General features: G+C 37.4%; 1 protein-coding gene across 3 annotated transcripts in view; it reads right to left on the reverse strand.

The window, feature by feature from the left end:
* Window positions 1-16,382, reverse strand: part of ZDHHC2 (zinc finger DHHC-type palmitoyltransferase 2) — a 62,975-nt gene that overhangs the window by 21,930 nt on the left and 24,663 nt on the right. For 2 of the 3 annotated variants that reach the window (XM_059049435.2, XM_059049434.2), the window contains exons 2-6: window positions 12,536-12,562; window positions 11,331-11,425; window positions 5,070-5,190; window positions 1,177-1,246; window positions 421-453 (exon numbers count right to left, since the gene is read on the reverse strand). In XM_059049435.2, coding sequence (XP_058905418.1) covers window positions 421-453; window positions 1,177-1,246; window positions 5,070-5,190; window positions 11,331-11,425; window positions 12,536-12,562 — 346 coding nt within the window. Of the gene's footprint in view, window positions 1-420; window positions 454-1,176; window positions 1,247-5,069; window positions 5,191-11,330; window positions 11,426-12,535; window positions 12,563-13,467; window positions 13,650-16,382 lie in introns of all 3 variants that reach the window. The other variant, XM_067022494.1, reaches the window with a different exon arrangement.

The raw sequence follows: 16,382 nt of genomic DNA on the forward strand, positions 1-16,382 counted from the left end.
TAAATGTTAAGTTTTATTTAAAATAGACTGTTAAAGCTCTAGATGAATTCATTCTTTATTAGAAACGTTGAGTGCAGTATTGTGTATAACTTATGTGTACATTTTGGTGTAATTTCTGAGAAGTATTTTAGAATCTCTGTGTTTGTGCATGTGCATACAAAGAAAACCAGTTGTTCTGAGCAAATATGAGAACATAACTTTTACACTGTTAACCTACTGGTGTTAAAATTATTTCATGGAAACTCTCCTGAATAAAGGCTCTTTTGCGCTAACTAAACAAATACTAGAAACTTAATCTGACAGGTCCTCCTAGGTCAGCTAAGGCAAGATTTCATTTATAAAAAGATTTAAATAGACCTACGATTCAACTTGTTATGTTATAAAGGACAGAAACGTCTTTAAGTTTAGAGCCATACTCACCACGGGCAATGATGATCCATCTTCAAAATACATCTAAAAAAAAAATCACATCCCACAAACCTTTAATCCCAATACATTATAAAGAGGAAACACTATTTCAAAAGAGTTGTGGTGAGTAAAATATGGCTAAGTTATTTACTTATCTAAAAACTGAATGGTAGCCAAAGGCTTCACCTGAAATAAAGACAATAAACGCTACGGCCAATTCTAGACGATCCAACAGTAGAACTTTAAATTCAAAATATACATACTTTAAGATGCAAATAAAATAATTTTCTAAAAACAAGCAGTATGTTAATATACAACTCTTATGCTAAAGTGCAAAATGTCAACAGATTTACAGGAAGTCTGGATAAAGCTTTTCTGTTAATATCCAACCTTAAGCCAAGTAGTACCGTCCTTGTAGTATAAGTATATAATAGCACCTGACTGTCATGAAGCCAATTGAGTTATCTTTATAAAGAGGGAAATGAATCACAGAAGTACTTGTTAACTAGAACCAGCCAGTATGAGCTGCGAAAAATCATGCACTTCATTCATATCAGCGAAAAGCCGGGGGGAGAGGGGAATCGATCATGGCCCTCAGCCACACTCATATCAATGCAAGGGACTGCGCTGGTTATACCTCCTACATCAAGGTCTGAGAAGCATGAATAAGGAGAAAAGGAAATAATGGAAAAAGCGGTGAGAAAAGAAACATATTAAATAAAAAGACCACCAGCATGTAGACATTTTAGAAGTAAAAGGTTTTCTTACTTATCACAGACGGAACAGTGATGGCAGCGATCTGGTTTTATAAGTTGGCATCTGTCACAATAGCGGATTGCTAGGAACAAAGGGTTCCACTTAGCCTTCGATTTAACAGTAAATTGAATATACAATTAAATAGCTTTTAATCATCTATCCAAATTTAAATTCTAAAAAGCATAATGAATTTGAATTTGGTAAAAATGACATATTCGACTACGTAAATACAAAAATGGAATGACCTGCCTATAGCCTCAGTTTTCTGGAGAGGTTTCCCAAGGATAGAAACTCTTTTGGGGAAATTTTTCTAAGGCACGCTCAACTAGAAGTATACTATATAATTATAAAGCAGTCACAGTAAGATTCACAAAGGGTGCAACCATGTCCATTTCTATCAAAGTAAACAGAATGTCTCCCTCGACTAAATCAGGTCATTTCCAGTACCCTGCCAGGAGAACTAGGGGAGGATACAACCACGCCCTACAAGTTTTTTGAGAAACACATTTTAGAAATTTGTGAATAAGCTCAATTGGTTGCTTGAATTGGGAAAGCACTCACATCTTTTCTGCTGGGTGAGATACAAGATTAGAAGTGAGTATTGCAAGAGGTATTTCCAATAGAGAATTGTAATTCTTGTGACTGAAGTCCTGATCCTTTCTTCTCTAATACAGATATCAAAGACAATTATGCAGGATTGATTTGGAGATGCTCCTTCAGCACACAGGCATCTGACAGGATGCACTCAGTCTGCCAAAATTACAGGAGATCAGTTAAGTGGGCAGTCCAGTAGGTCCAGCAAAACCAATACTAATGAACTTAAAATTTGGAAAAAATACTTCCAACAAGCAGTTACCAAGATTATATTAGCTAACACTATAATCTCTAAAAAACAGAAACGGTTGCTATAAACTAAGAATACAATGAGGTTTATTTTTAAGACAACGAGGCCTAGATGGAGTTGTTTTCAATATTGAAATAATTCCTTAATCATCCCCTTGTAACGTTCTTTTTCAGAAATTCCAGAGATGGGTGGCATGGCCTGCTCATCTCCTGAATGAAGAAGCCTCACAGGTACGTCCCAAGTGAAGCTCTAAGGTATCACTTGGCTCATGCGAAGTATCAAAGTGTGAGGTAGTGCTGTCCAGAAGGAATATAACGTAAGCCACATGAGTACTTTTAAATTCTCTAGGAGCCACGTTAAAAGAAGTAAAAAGAAACAGGGGAAATTAATTTTAATGATATATTTTATTTCACCTAATATATCCAAAATATTATTTCAACATATAATTAATATAAAATATTAGTGACATATTTTACTTTTTTTTTATACCAAGCCTTTGAAACCTGTTATGTGTTTTACACTTACGGTCACCTTTTAAGTTGTCAGTAATCACAACTGAAAGACTAGCGGTTACCACAATGGGCAGCACGGGTCTAAAGTCACAGAATTTCCAGGTGCGTTTTGGTGGGCAATGCTAGATTCTCTCCAAGTACACTGGGGTAAAAAACACCTCTCAAATTAAAGTGGGCAATAACTCACAAGAAACCAAAGCAACGTAGAAAAAGGTTTTGTTTACAGTCTTTCAGAAACAGAAATGTAGTCGTATAATAAAAAAACGCTCCATGTGCCATATTATATTCAACTAAAATCATCCCACTGGAATTTTAAATGAGGCATCTAATTATCATTTAAAAAGTCTTAACAGTGGAGGGGGCATTTTATTTTAACTGTCTTGCTTGAATTTTTTGAGAATTTATTCATGTATTATGTGATTTAAAACCTTTTTGGTACATGTTGAAAAGGAAACATTACCAACATCTGTGTGCAAAATGATAAACTAATTACCTCACTTCTAATGGTTACCTTCCTTGTCAAAAAATCTACAAATATTTTTTTTGTAGGAAAGGATCAATAGCAAGGGAGAGCTAAAAAAGCAAATAGTCCTCATTAATAAAAATAAAACTAAATAATAATATAATAGAGTTTGGAGAACCCTGTAAGAAAGCAGGAGATGGTTGGATCAGAAGAAAGCACAGGACAAGCAGACGTGAGATGAGGAGACTTAACACCTGCCTCACTACACCCTCCACCCAAGTCCACATATGGCTGAATTTGTTCTCTGTGCACAGCAGGCAGTGTATAAGCAGCTAGTGTTTTTCTCTTTTAGGTTTGGAGGAAGGACTGTGGATTTAGAATGAATGGGAAAACCCCCAATTATACTGCCGTCTACTTTCTCCAGTTCGCTTAAGACGTATAAAGTGTGTGAACATCAACTGAGCCTTTCAGGTGCTTTAGTCCACGGCCTTTCGCAGGGTGAAAGAGGAAGTTACCCGAACAACCCAAGGGTCTCGGCTGGGGATGGGGTAAGAAGGACCCTGCTCACATTTCTGCCTTGGGGGCGCCGTGGCTGCTCCACTGGGCGTCCCCTCTACACCATGATTACCTGTACGTTCCACGTGCTCCAGAAGGAGATCAACCATACCAGCCGTATAATCTATTATACTTTCTGTAATTTGAGTCAGTGACTCCAATCAGTTAACATTGACTTTAGCATGCACACAGAATTTTTGCACTAAAAATAGAAAGACTGTATCAGGAAGTTCAGATTCTGTTCCAGACTGTCACAAATATTGAGAAACGTAAGTTCATCCCAGGAGATAGGCATACAAGAGATGACAGCCTTACCAGTACATAAATAACTTAAAATCCAAAGGGCAGGTGTTATTAATGAACAGTAATACTTTATCCTGGCATGACTTATACTTCCCTCCTTGGTCTTAATGCGGTATAGCAAGGGGTCTAGTAGAAAAAGCAGTGCACTAGGAATGAGGAGACTAGATTTTTGCACCTGATACTGTCACTGCCATTTACTAGTTTTGGCAACTTGTGTAGTAACTTATTTTTAGGGGGCTTAAATTTCCTCGATATTAGTTTAGGCTTATACAGGGTAAATATACGTAAACATACATAAGCACACCGCTCTCTTTAAGGGATAGAACCAGTGGCATAATATTAAATCAGGGAATGACCACTTGCTCATTGAGAAACAGTAAAAACAAAAGGAAAAATTCAAGTGGGAAGCTTAGCGTTATATTCAATTATGACTCTAAAGTGAGTTAGAAACAAATATAAATAATATAAAAATATTAACGAGGTATTTTACAGTCCTTTTTTCATACCAAGTCTTGAAAACTAGTTGTGTGTTTTACACTTAAAGCACATCTCAGTTTGGACTAGCCACGTTTTAAGCGCTCAGCAACCACATGGGGCTAGTGGCCACTGAAAGGGACAGGATACATCTAAGGTCACAGAGTTTCTTTCCGGGTGAGTCTTTGTGGGCAAGTACCAGTAGTCCATGTGTGTCAGTTTTTAAGACAATTCTTTAATTAGATAGCTGTTAAATTACCTTAAAAATCTTAGTCCAAATAAATGAGATTTATTGAGTTGCTTTTGTAAAAAAAAAAAAAAAAAACCCATAAATTTTAAAGATAAAGAAATTTTATCAATACCCAAATTAAGTTTTGTGTAACTTACATACTAGTTTTAAATTCATGTAAAATTATCTGTTATGATACTGCTCTTTTGAATTAAATAAGAATAGGAATTAAAACTTTAAAAATGAACGCAACTACAAATCAAGTTTCAGCAGTTCTAACATCTTCACCGAGTCACAGCTAGGAAGGCAGAATAGAAGTAAAGTCAGTTCTGACTTGGTTGAGATCTCTGTGCCATAGCGCTACTCATGTTTCCATTCTGTTTTATGGGACTGTACAGGAGAGATTTAATAATAATCCAGGCTGAAGCACAATGTGTTTCAATGAGTGCTTGACAGTTTCAAGTATAGATACGCTTTCTAACCATCACCACAACCCATCCTGCCAAAGCACTCGTTATCCTCTACCTCCAGACATGGTCCTGGTGTAGATGGGAAGGTCTCTGGCTGCTCGCCTAAGAACTTCCTGATGGGCTTCTCCTCTTGGCTCTCTCTCTAGCAATTCTTTTTCTGCATAAGAGAGATGGAACTGTGGAAGAAATTTAAATTTTAATCAGTGTTCTCAAAGAAATGATAACGTATTTATCTACTATACCCACAAAGAGGCATTTATAAAACATTAACAGTATATAGCATATAAATTCAGAGAGGTAATAGATTTGAAATCTGGGCAAGTCTGTTAATCTCCTGGATCAATAGTTTATAAATCTAAAAAAAGGGAAGAATAATAACAATACCTACTTCCTCAGATGTCTGTGAAACTCAAGAGAAATAAAGTATGTAAAAGTGCTTTATAAACTGTAGAGTTCTATCCAAATATTAGTTACATTAATAGATGAAATGGCAAAATAAACAAATTTGGTTCAATGGATGCATTTTTCAATTGGTTATAATTAAAAACAAAAATAGAAACAAATACATCAAGCATGTATTCTCATCTAAGTGAGTTTTAACTTAGGGATAATCATTACATGAATTCTCTAGCACTCAGAAGAACTAGTCATTGATTTTACTTCTTATACTGCCAATTGGGCCCAACCAATTTAAAAAATTACTTATTTGAGAAAAATGAAAATTTGTTTGGGCTCCAACTTGATAATCACAAAAAAATGGTTTTAAAAGTGCATCTGGGGCTTCCCTGGTGGCGCAGTGGTTGGGAGTCCGCCTGCCGATGCAGGGGACACGGGTTCGTGCCCCGGTCCGGGAGGATCCCACGTGCCGCAGAGCAGCTGGGCTCATGGGCCGTGGCCGCTGGGCCTGCACGTCCGGAGCCTGTGCTCCGCAACAGGAGAGGCCACAACAGTGAGAGGCCCGCGTACCGCAAGAAAAAAAAAAAGTGTCTATTTGAACTCCTATAAATGTACTCCAGGAGACATGTACAAGGGTATTCACAGCACCATTGTTTAAAATGTAAAAAACTAAACACAACCCAAATGTCCATCAAAAGGGGAACAGATAAATAAATTGGAGTATGATCTATCCAAATAATTGAATCCTATATGGCATTTAACATTTAATGAACGACAGCTGTGTACAACCAAGACTCTCAACCTATTGATGAACAGATATTTAAAATAAACTAATATATATTATTATGGTTAGGGATATGTATATATGATAAAATTATTTAAAAAACTAGGAAATGATTAACACATAACTCAGGATAGCTGTTACTTCTTGAGAAATGCAGGGAAATACAACTTAGAAGTACACAGAAGATACTTCAAATATAAATAATGCTTCTATTTGGTTGGATGATTAAGTGTTTTCATTTTATTATTCTTTAAACTGTGCCTTATATATGGTTTGTGAATGTAAGACATATTTTACAATTTTTAAAAAGTTTTTAAAAAGTGATTTAAGTATGTCAATGAAGGAAAGAAAAACAATTTGATGAAAATGAGGTCATGATACTTGAACCTAAATCATTATCTTCAGAGAAATAAAAATTAAAAATCTTTGTTTAGAGGTTGATAATTCTACTGAGGCTATTTTAAAATTAGAAACAAATCTTCAAGGCTTCCCTGATGACGCAGTGGTTAAGAATCCGCCTGCCAATGCAGGGGACACGGGTTCGAGCCCTGGTCTGGGAAGATCCCACATGCCGCAGAGCAACTAAGCCCATGAGCCACAACTACTGAGCCTGCGCTCTAGAGCCCATGAGCCACAACTACTGAGCCCATGTGCCTAGAGCCCGTGCTCCACAGTAAGAGAAGCCACCACAATGAGAAGCCCACACACTACAATGAAGAGTAGCCCCCCGCGCGCAGCAACGAAGACCCAACACAGACAAAAATAAAAACAAATAAATAAATTTTTAAAAAATGAAACAAATCTTCAGCTTCCAAATGTAAATAATTTTAAGGTACCATAATATTCACAAATGCATGATTTTTAATATAGTTGTAAAATTTCAGACTCATTAAGGTAAAGAAAATAAAGTTTTCTCTAAGTAGAAATTTATGTAATATGCATTATTCTAAATTAGTATATCAAATTCACTTACATTAAATTAGTAGGTATGTTAGTTAGGCCCCTCAAGAGTTTGTGAAAGATATTTGAAAAAAAGTATTCTCCACATTAAATATTCCTCCTGCCAAGATGCTCACAGCATTTGCATACTATTAATAATTTCAGTGTTTCAAATTACACTTTAACCGGCCCTTTTTCAAATGAATACGAATAACAAATAAATGAAGGCCACATTTATAAAGGCTTGGTGTATTCCTTCTATCAGATGCTCTTCACTTGCTTGTTACCTTAAATCTCAGTTTATAAAACGAAACATATTTACACAATTTTCCGGATTGCATGACTGACTATGTAAATGAGGGCAGTGCGTGGCAGTGAGCAGTGTTGAGTCTCCAACCCAGAAAAAACGGACTTTGCAGCCTGATCCGAGAGGCTGGGGCAGGAGTAGCAGCAGATTAAATACCTGAGAGTCAAAGAAAAGTTTGGGAACCACATTTCCAACAGGTGGAAAACGATCTCCCAACTGGATCGTGGATTCCTAGAATCTATTCCATTGTTTTCAGAGTTAATCTGAAAAAGAAGTTCACTGGGAAGCAGAGGCAATGAGAAAGCCGTCACCATTCAGACCTGACTAACAGAATTAAAGACCTAACAAAGAAAAATTCAAATTGTTTACTGACCCGTCATATGCAATCATATTGGTTTATCAGAGGATTTGCCAGATTTTCTTTCTTACTTAAAAATTCTAGGTTGGGCAACATGCTATTATTCATTGTTTTGAAAAAAAGAAAACACTGACAAACAGGTAAGTGTACTGATGGTCTTCATAAAACTGTTTATCTTGTTTGGAAATATCTGAGTGGTAGAAAATGTATAACATCAAATGATGCTGTAATTCTGTAGCAGTCAAGAAAAGGTAGGGTCGATCTAGAGAAAGTTATCTATTAACTTTGTACATGTTGATTCCTCTGCCTAGAACATTATTCCTTACACTTTCTGGATGGCTCCTTCTCATTTTGCGGGTTTCAGCTTAAATGTCATCTTCTCAAAGAACTTCCACGATTCCCTTACTAGGTAGGCTAGGGACCCTGATAATTCTGTCCCTTCCCCCTGCCATACTCTCCACTGGGTCCATGTGTGATTTCTTTGTGTTACACACCATAATTTGAAATTATTTTGTTGGTTCATTTGTCCTTTGTCTATCTCTTCCACAAGCAGGTAACCCCACAAGGGGCAAGCTTAGCAGAGTAAGCCCTCTGCTAGAACTGTGGAATGGACAAAGGAACAAGTACCAGGGAGCCTAAGTCAGAGCACTGAATATCAAAGCAAAAGTTATTTTGTATCCTAGTCTCTAACTTTCCATTGTCAGAACCATAAGTCCCATAATTCAGGCAGATATATCTCCCTTGCCCATTTCTAAAAGTAATTTAAAACCTAGCATTGAAAATTAGTTTCGTAAAAGAATTAATACTCAATAACTTTAGAGGTAAGTTCTAGTGAGTGATGGAAATGGAAGAGTCCTTAGTATGTTTAATCCTTTTATAAATAAATAAACATAACACACTGCAACCATCAGGTCCTAAAAACCAAATACATGTTGGTGGAATTGTTATTTATGTAAGATGGATGTCAAAATATCTAGTTCTATCTTTGAATGCACCAAATATGCAGTCCCCTCCCCCCAAGAACACTATTATGTACAAACGCACATCACAGGAAAGATGACATTTGTAGAGATCTGAAGGAATGAGAGATCTCCTGGGGTGAAAAAGATAATATACCTGACCTCCAATCTTCCAGATTGCAGCAGTCCTTTGGTCAGTAATGGAAGCTGTTTTGTTTTTGTTTAGTTTTATCAATTTTGATTTATAGAAAAATTGAGAAAATGGTACAAGGTTCCCATATATCCTCTCATCAACTTGCTGATATCCCTAACATCATATATTAGCATAGTACATTTAGGACAATTAATGTATCAATATGGATACATTGTTATTAACCAAAGTCCACAGTTTATTCAGATTTCCTTCGTTTTCACTGAATATCTTTTTTTCTGTTCCAGGGTCCCATCTAGGAGACCACGGTACATTTATTTTTCATGTTTCCTTAAGTTACCCTTGGCTGAGACAATTTTTCAGATTTTCCTTGTTTTTGCTGAGTTTGACAATTCTGAGTAGTTCTGATCAGGTATTTTGTAGGATGCAGCTCTACTGGAACTCTTCTGATGTTTATCTCATGATTAGACTGAGGTTACAGGTTTTGGGGAGGAAGACCACAGAGGCAAAGTGCCGTTCTCACCACGTCACATCAAGGGGACATACTATCAGTGTGACTTAGCACTGCTGGCGTTGACTTTCATCACCTGGTTGAGGGGTGTTTTTCAGGTTTCTCCCTCCAGGAGAGGGTGGTGGCTTCAGTCTCAGATGTGTTGTGTTTGCGGTGTCAGTGCAGTGATCAAGGAGCTATGTTTGGCAGGGAGATATACAAATTAGAAATTCGTCGGAGAGGTCAGGCTAGAAACAGATCTGGGACATGTCAACACAGAGGTCACAGGCAAACCACCAGAGTGGATGAGATGACCTATGATAAAAGTCAGCATTTTCCTTCAAACCTACAACTAAGGCCAGGATGAGGGTAAGAAAGATGATAGGAAAGAAGAGAACATGGTAAGAGGGAGGAAAAAGAGGTAGGAAAAAAAGTAAGTAGAGAGAAGAAGAAATAAAGTCTATATCTAATGCATTCTAGGCCAAGCGTGCCATTAATACTGTGCAAATATCTGTGGTTTTGTTTTTAATATCCTTTCCCTGTTCATATAGCATATTTATTGGCCTTTTTGACCACAGCTGCATTTCAAACAGATTACCTCAGGAAACAATTCTAAGTGATGCCTAGACTTCTTTTTTTTAACGTTAGGCTACTAAAAGTACATTATTATTACTGGAGCAGAGTTTATTTCTATTCAACCATCATGTACTAGACTAAGTGCCAAGGGTACAAAAATGAGTAAAACACAGTCCTCTGCTTCAAGGACATTTAACCAGAATTAAACACCCAGAAACAAAAAGTTTGCCAGAATGATCTTTTCAAAATGCATATTTGAACATATAACTCTATTTAAAACCTTCTATAGCTGAAACTGCTAGTTGTCTCCCAATATCTACTCCTTCTAACGTGGTTAACATGGCCATTGAGAATAAAGACTAAATTTCCAGTCTTCTGTGCAATTAAATGTGGCCATAAAACTAAGTTCTAAATGTAAGTGGAAACGGCATCAGCAACTTCCAGAAAGTCCTTAAAGAGAAGGACATTTACTTCCACTCTTCTACTTTCTCTGGCCTGCTGTCTGGAATGTAGACATGATGGCTGGAAATGAAGCAGCCATTTTAGGCCAAGAGGTAATGTTGGGAACGGAGGCTATTCATGTCAGACCAACAGGATAGGGGTCTGGGTACCTGACAGCTGTAGACTAGCTACACTTTGAAAGTAGAGAAGATTGGGCTTCCCTGGTGATTCAGTAGTTAAGAATCCACCTGCCAATGCAGGGGACACGGGTTCAAGCCTTGGTCCAGGAAGATGCCACATGTTGCAGAGCAACTAAGCCCATGTGCCACAACTACTGAGCCCGTGTGCCACAACTACTGAAGCCCGCGCGCCTAGAGCCTGTGCTCTGCAACAAGAGAAGCCACCGCACTGAGACGCCCATGCACGGCCCCCACTCGCCGCAACTAGAGAAAGCCCGCACGCAGCAACAAAGACCCAATGCAGCCAAAAATAAAGTAATTAATTAATTAAAAAAAGAAAAAAAGAAAGTAGAGAAGATTAGTTAAGTCGTTAATTTGTTGTTGTTTCTGGTGGCTGACAGCCAACTAATGCACCATTAGTATGACAATTATAATAGAAATATGTCTACCTTCAGCTCTATCTTTTTATCTATCTATCCATCCATCCATCCTTGTGTCTGACTCTAAAGTAGAAATGGAACATATAACATATTTAATATTGTAAGTATAATACTCATCCAGTGCAAAAATGATATTTATCAAGTGAAAATTCAAGTATTTAATTAACACATTAGTATAAAAAAAATCACTACACTAAGTTTGCAACATTAATAAAAAGACATAAAACTCATTCTTCAGACATCAGTATTACAGACTTCCATCTTTAGGACATAACCATACTAATATTTTAACTTACTTCTTTTGAAGGATTCATTGGTAATGTAAAGATAGTTTTCCAATACGACCAGACAAACATTGCAAAAAGTAGATGATAAGCAATCAGGCACACAACTAAAATGAGAGAAACAAAATTATCACTTTAATATGCAAGTACATACTAAAATCACAGTATTCACAAAAGATATGCTTGTTCTAAAATAACCAAATAATTTAATTATTTAATTACTTACTATCCCATGATTAGAACCCTCCCATCTGTAGACAAGCCCATCTATCAGCAAAATGGCTACGGGGACCTCTCCTGAGTTGTAAAAATAAGGCAGCTATGCCTGCAACTTTAAATCATAAACAAAGTGTTAAATGAATGTTAAAACATTCAGGCTGTAAGAACTTTGCTTCACTAACAAAGAAGAGCAAAAGCAGTTCCTGCTTGAGCTGTTTGCCTATTTTGCTCAGCTCAAGTCAAATCTGGTGGTCCTGTTTCAAGGACGGTAGTTTTAAACAGAGATCTTCTGAACAAAGAGAGATTTCCTCCAAGAACAGTTCAAGTTTCTTACTGATCACATGCGACAATTGTTAACAAAAGCATTCTGAATATTTTTTTAAGGTAGCGTACATAAACACACTGTGTGTGGTATTTTAGTCTTGAAGTCCTACGCAAAAGCTGAAATATTAATTTTGTATACGGTGATAATGATTAATTCTGGATAATACATTAATATATAACTTACTTGTGTAAGATACAGTTGAATAAAATATGCTAATTTAAAATATAGCATGTTTGGTATTTTTAAACCTTAACAGCAATTTTAGCTTTTTAAAAGAAGCTGGTATTCCTACTATAGAACCATTAAAACACTCAGTTACCTCATAAGGCACTTAAATCAGTGTGAGATGACTAGACCCAATGATATCTTTCATGAATTATACAGGTGACTCAGGTATGGGGTCAGACTCTGAGTTGAAACAGGAGATTGTTGATATTCCTGTATCCTGAAGCCATAAGAACCTTGGCACAGTGACTGCCATTTCAGGGTCAAGTTCTCTGCCAAGCGTCTGAGAGAATTCGGTCTGGGGACTGAGAGAATGAGACGCCTTTAACCCATCCTGACTCCCAACATTCTCCACGTGTGACTGACTCCAACCAAATCTAAATGAATGCTATTTGTTTTTTTCCAACTATTTTTAAAATTTTAGACTGAAGGCAGTGATATATCTTACCTTGTTCTCCAATATTTTCCATGGACACTAGAGAAATAAATAGAGAAAAGAGACAGGCAATAGGTTATAAGAAGCTTATGGCAAACAGAGGGCCTGACAAGAGACGGAAGACGCTTGAGTAGGTTAATAATCTGGCTCCTTTTCAAACCAACGTTCTTTAAATATTTGTTCAATGTTGTTGAGAGGAGGGACAAGCACTGGGGGAGAGAGGTGGGGCGGGAAGGCGGGTGGCCGCCCTCAACCAGGTGCCGCTGGCATTCCAGCCCCGGCTCCCACGCGGAAAACTAACCCCGCCAAGCGTGGCCCCGGCGGGGCTTACTCCTTTATCGGTCGGTTTCTCGGGTTGCCTTCCAACTACAGAGTTTGGATCAAAGCTCTCCAGCTCATCACATTGCCAGCGACACTGAAGGCTCTTTATAAGCTGCCAACCACCGAGTCAGCTTTCCAGAAGGAAAAAAATGTTGTGTCCACGGCATACACCTCTCTTGCCGTATTTCTGAAAGGATGAATTCTTACGCCCTAAGACTAACTGCTTCCTACTGTATAACAAGGGGCCCAGACCATGTGCCTGAGAAACTGCCATCCCTGAAGGGCTGCTGTAAATATCGCAAGGTGGCAGGTAGGCTGAGGACAGGGACCACAGAGCTCAAGCAAGCTGGGACAAAAAGCCCCGCTCCGGCAGTGTTCTTGCCTTCTGTATTGTCTACCTGTTTTGTTTCCCATGTGGCGGTCATCCTCCATCTGTACTCAAGTCTTTAGGAAGCTCTGGGCTATCTCAGTTGTAGCAAGGGAAGATTTGACTTTAGTTATGTAGTTTGGTTCCTCCTTGGCTATTTAAAGGGGTACAGTATTCTGGGCCTTTGTCCTGGAGTATATTTTCATTGCCTTAAGAAGCACTGAAATCAGAGGGTAATGTTGTGAGAGATGATTACCTGATCCAACCAACCTCCTTCACAGGAGAGCTACCGTCTAGCCATTTCTAGAGCGAGCAGGAGACACAGTTTTGGAGAGCAGCTCGCTCCCTTTCTGGATTGCTCTTAAGAATGACTGTACGATCAGAGGGTGCCGAAATGCGCCTCTTGTGGCTTCTACCTATGGAATCTAGGCTTCCAATCTGTAGCAATAAACAGAAAATCTAAATGGCAGACCTTCGTATCTTCCCTTTTGACCTAAAAAATAGATGATTTCCCGATTTCTCAGCAACTTTGATGTGGCTCCTTTAAATATTTCCTGGTCTCTCAATTTCCTTTTACCTTTCTGATCCCCATGATGGGACAGGCAGACACAGATGATTTTTGACTTACAAATGGCCTGTTCCACAAGTGCGCTTGTCTACCAGAGGCGAGAGTCATGGTGCAATTTCCCATAGAATACGTGAAGAGGTTAACGTGAGGTCAGAGGAAGGACCAACCTGTCTTTTCTGTCTGACCTTCACCTCACCCTTCATGCATTTCTCTCCAGGCTCTGACTTCCCTGTCTTCAAAGTGCTCCAAGATTGACTACAGTTCTTCCTTGGATCAACATTTCTGCTCCTTCAGCTAATCTAATGAAATGCAAAAGCACTTTTAATTCATTTGTGCATTTACATAGGAATGACCCTTAATGACCATTTCAGAGGTGCTGGTGTTTTAAAGAAAATGTATTTGCTAACCCATGACTCTAGCTGTCAGAACTGAAACAGTAAAACAAAATGACGTGAAAAAAAAAGAAAAAGTACAGTTAGTATGAGGTGAGAAGTTTTTTGCCCTGGACCATTATTATATTGACTGGATATGCATTCAAGGACATCTTTTAAAAAGCTATTTCTGCCCTTCACAGTTTGTTTTTCTCTTAATGTACTTCAAAATTCACAGATCTTCTTCTTTTTTTTTTTTCATTTAAACAAGTTACTCATGGATGTATGCTTATGGTAAATAATTCTGATAACATTTATAGCGTTAAATGTGAAAGTCCAAAAAGGCTGTATCAATTACACTCCGCAAAATTGTGAGCCTATCCAATTTCCTATGAATGTTAAAATGTCTTTAATTTTTGTCAACATTTTAGGCCAAAATAAAAAATCATTGTTTTAGTATTCATTTCCCTGATTACTAGTGAACTTTAAAAAATTTTCATTAAAAAATAAAATGATTGGCTTTTCCTATCTCTTCTAATTACCACTTTCCCATTGGTCTACTTCTCTTTTACTTATTGAGAGCCTTTTATATAGTACTCTGGGAAGTAATCCTGTATTTGTTACATATGTTCCAAATAAAGTTGTGTATAACTAGTTTCAAATGACTTAATAGGGGCTTCCTTGTTGGTCCAGTGGTTAAGACTCCGCACTTCCAAGGCAGGGGGCGCAGGTTCCATCCCTGGTTGGGGAACTAAGATCCCATATGCCGCATGGAGCAGCAAAAAAAAAGACAATAAATACTAGCAAAATCTTATGGTTTAACCCTGATTAAACAGCAGTATCAAAACTTTCAAACGGACCTATTTCACTAACAGATATACTGACTATACTTGGTTTTGCTTTATGATCTTGAGGAAATTAATGTTCTTTCAACCATGTTTACCTGTTTAGTAGGTCAAGGGTTCACCTTGTAATTTTCAATTTAGTGGAAGAGTTGTCCATTTCAACATTTCCTTTCTCAGACAAAACCACATAGAATACAATGTTATTTTCTATTTTGTTCATAAATGACTGTTTAAGAAAAGGTTATAATTTAGCCACATATGTTTCCAATATATATGTATATAAAGATAATGTATGGGAAATACAGACTCATTTTTGGAAAAAGTAGATGGTAAGTCAAAAATAGATGGTAAGTCAAATGTAATTTGACTATTTACATCAACATGAGAATTAAATAGCAATACTGATCATATTTATGACAGATCTTCCAAAACTCTACTGGATTTTAATGTGAATTTTGAGTTTTATTCAGTATTATTTAATTTTATTATTTCACAGAATTTCAGTTTGGTCTATTTAAAAATTATGCTGATACTTATTCTCCAACTACACAGATATAGAAATTTCAAATCTTTTATAACCATCTTTAACATTTTCTAAAAATGACTTTTGAGGTAATTTAATATAGTTATTTCTATTTTTATTAAAAGAAAATGGAGGCAGATGAACTTTACTCCAAGTCACAATGAGTAGCACATTAGTTAATTCTATCTGAGAAATTCTTTTATTTTCACTTTTAAAGTTTTACGCATGTGACAAAAATATTATGATTTGGGCTCTGCTGGATCTTATTAAAATTAGTTCCTTATTAAAGCACAATAACTGGCATAGAGCATCTGCCCCATAAATGTTTACTGAATAAAAAAGACAGAAAGGGCTTCCCTGGTGGCACAGTGGTTAAGAATCTGCCTGCCGGTGCAGGGGACACGGGTTCGTGCCCTGGTCCGGGAAGATCCCACATGCTGCAGAGCAACTAAGCCTGTGTGCCACAACTACTGAGCCTGCACTCTAGAGCCCGCGAGCCACAACTACTGAAGCTCGTGAGCCTAGAGCCCATGCCACCGCAATGAGAAGCCTGTGCACTGCAAGGAAGAGTAGCCCCTGCTCTCCGCAACTAGAGAAAAGTCCACGCGTAGCAAAGAAGACCCAGTGCAGCCAAAAATAAATAAAACAAATAAATTTATTTTTTTAAAAAGACAAACAGAAGAAAACACCATTAATTTGAATCATAAAAGTGGAATCCCAAAGCACACCTATGAGAAATGTTAATTCTTTCTGCTGTTGACTTGAAAATTTCAAGCACGAAGTTATTTCTTTTACCTGTCATCTTAGCACACTGCAGAAGCTCAACTAGTAATGTGCAAAACCAAGAGTAATCTTATCGGTACT

The sequence above is a fragment of the Kogia breviceps genome, chromosome 20 (genome assembly GCF_026419965.1).
Source record: "Kogia breviceps isolate mKogBre1 chromosome 20, mKogBre1 haplotype 1, whole genome shotgun sequence".
Classification (NCBI taxonomy): Eukaryota; Metazoa; Chordata; class Mammalia; order Artiodactyla; family Physeteridae; genus Kogia; species Kogia breviceps.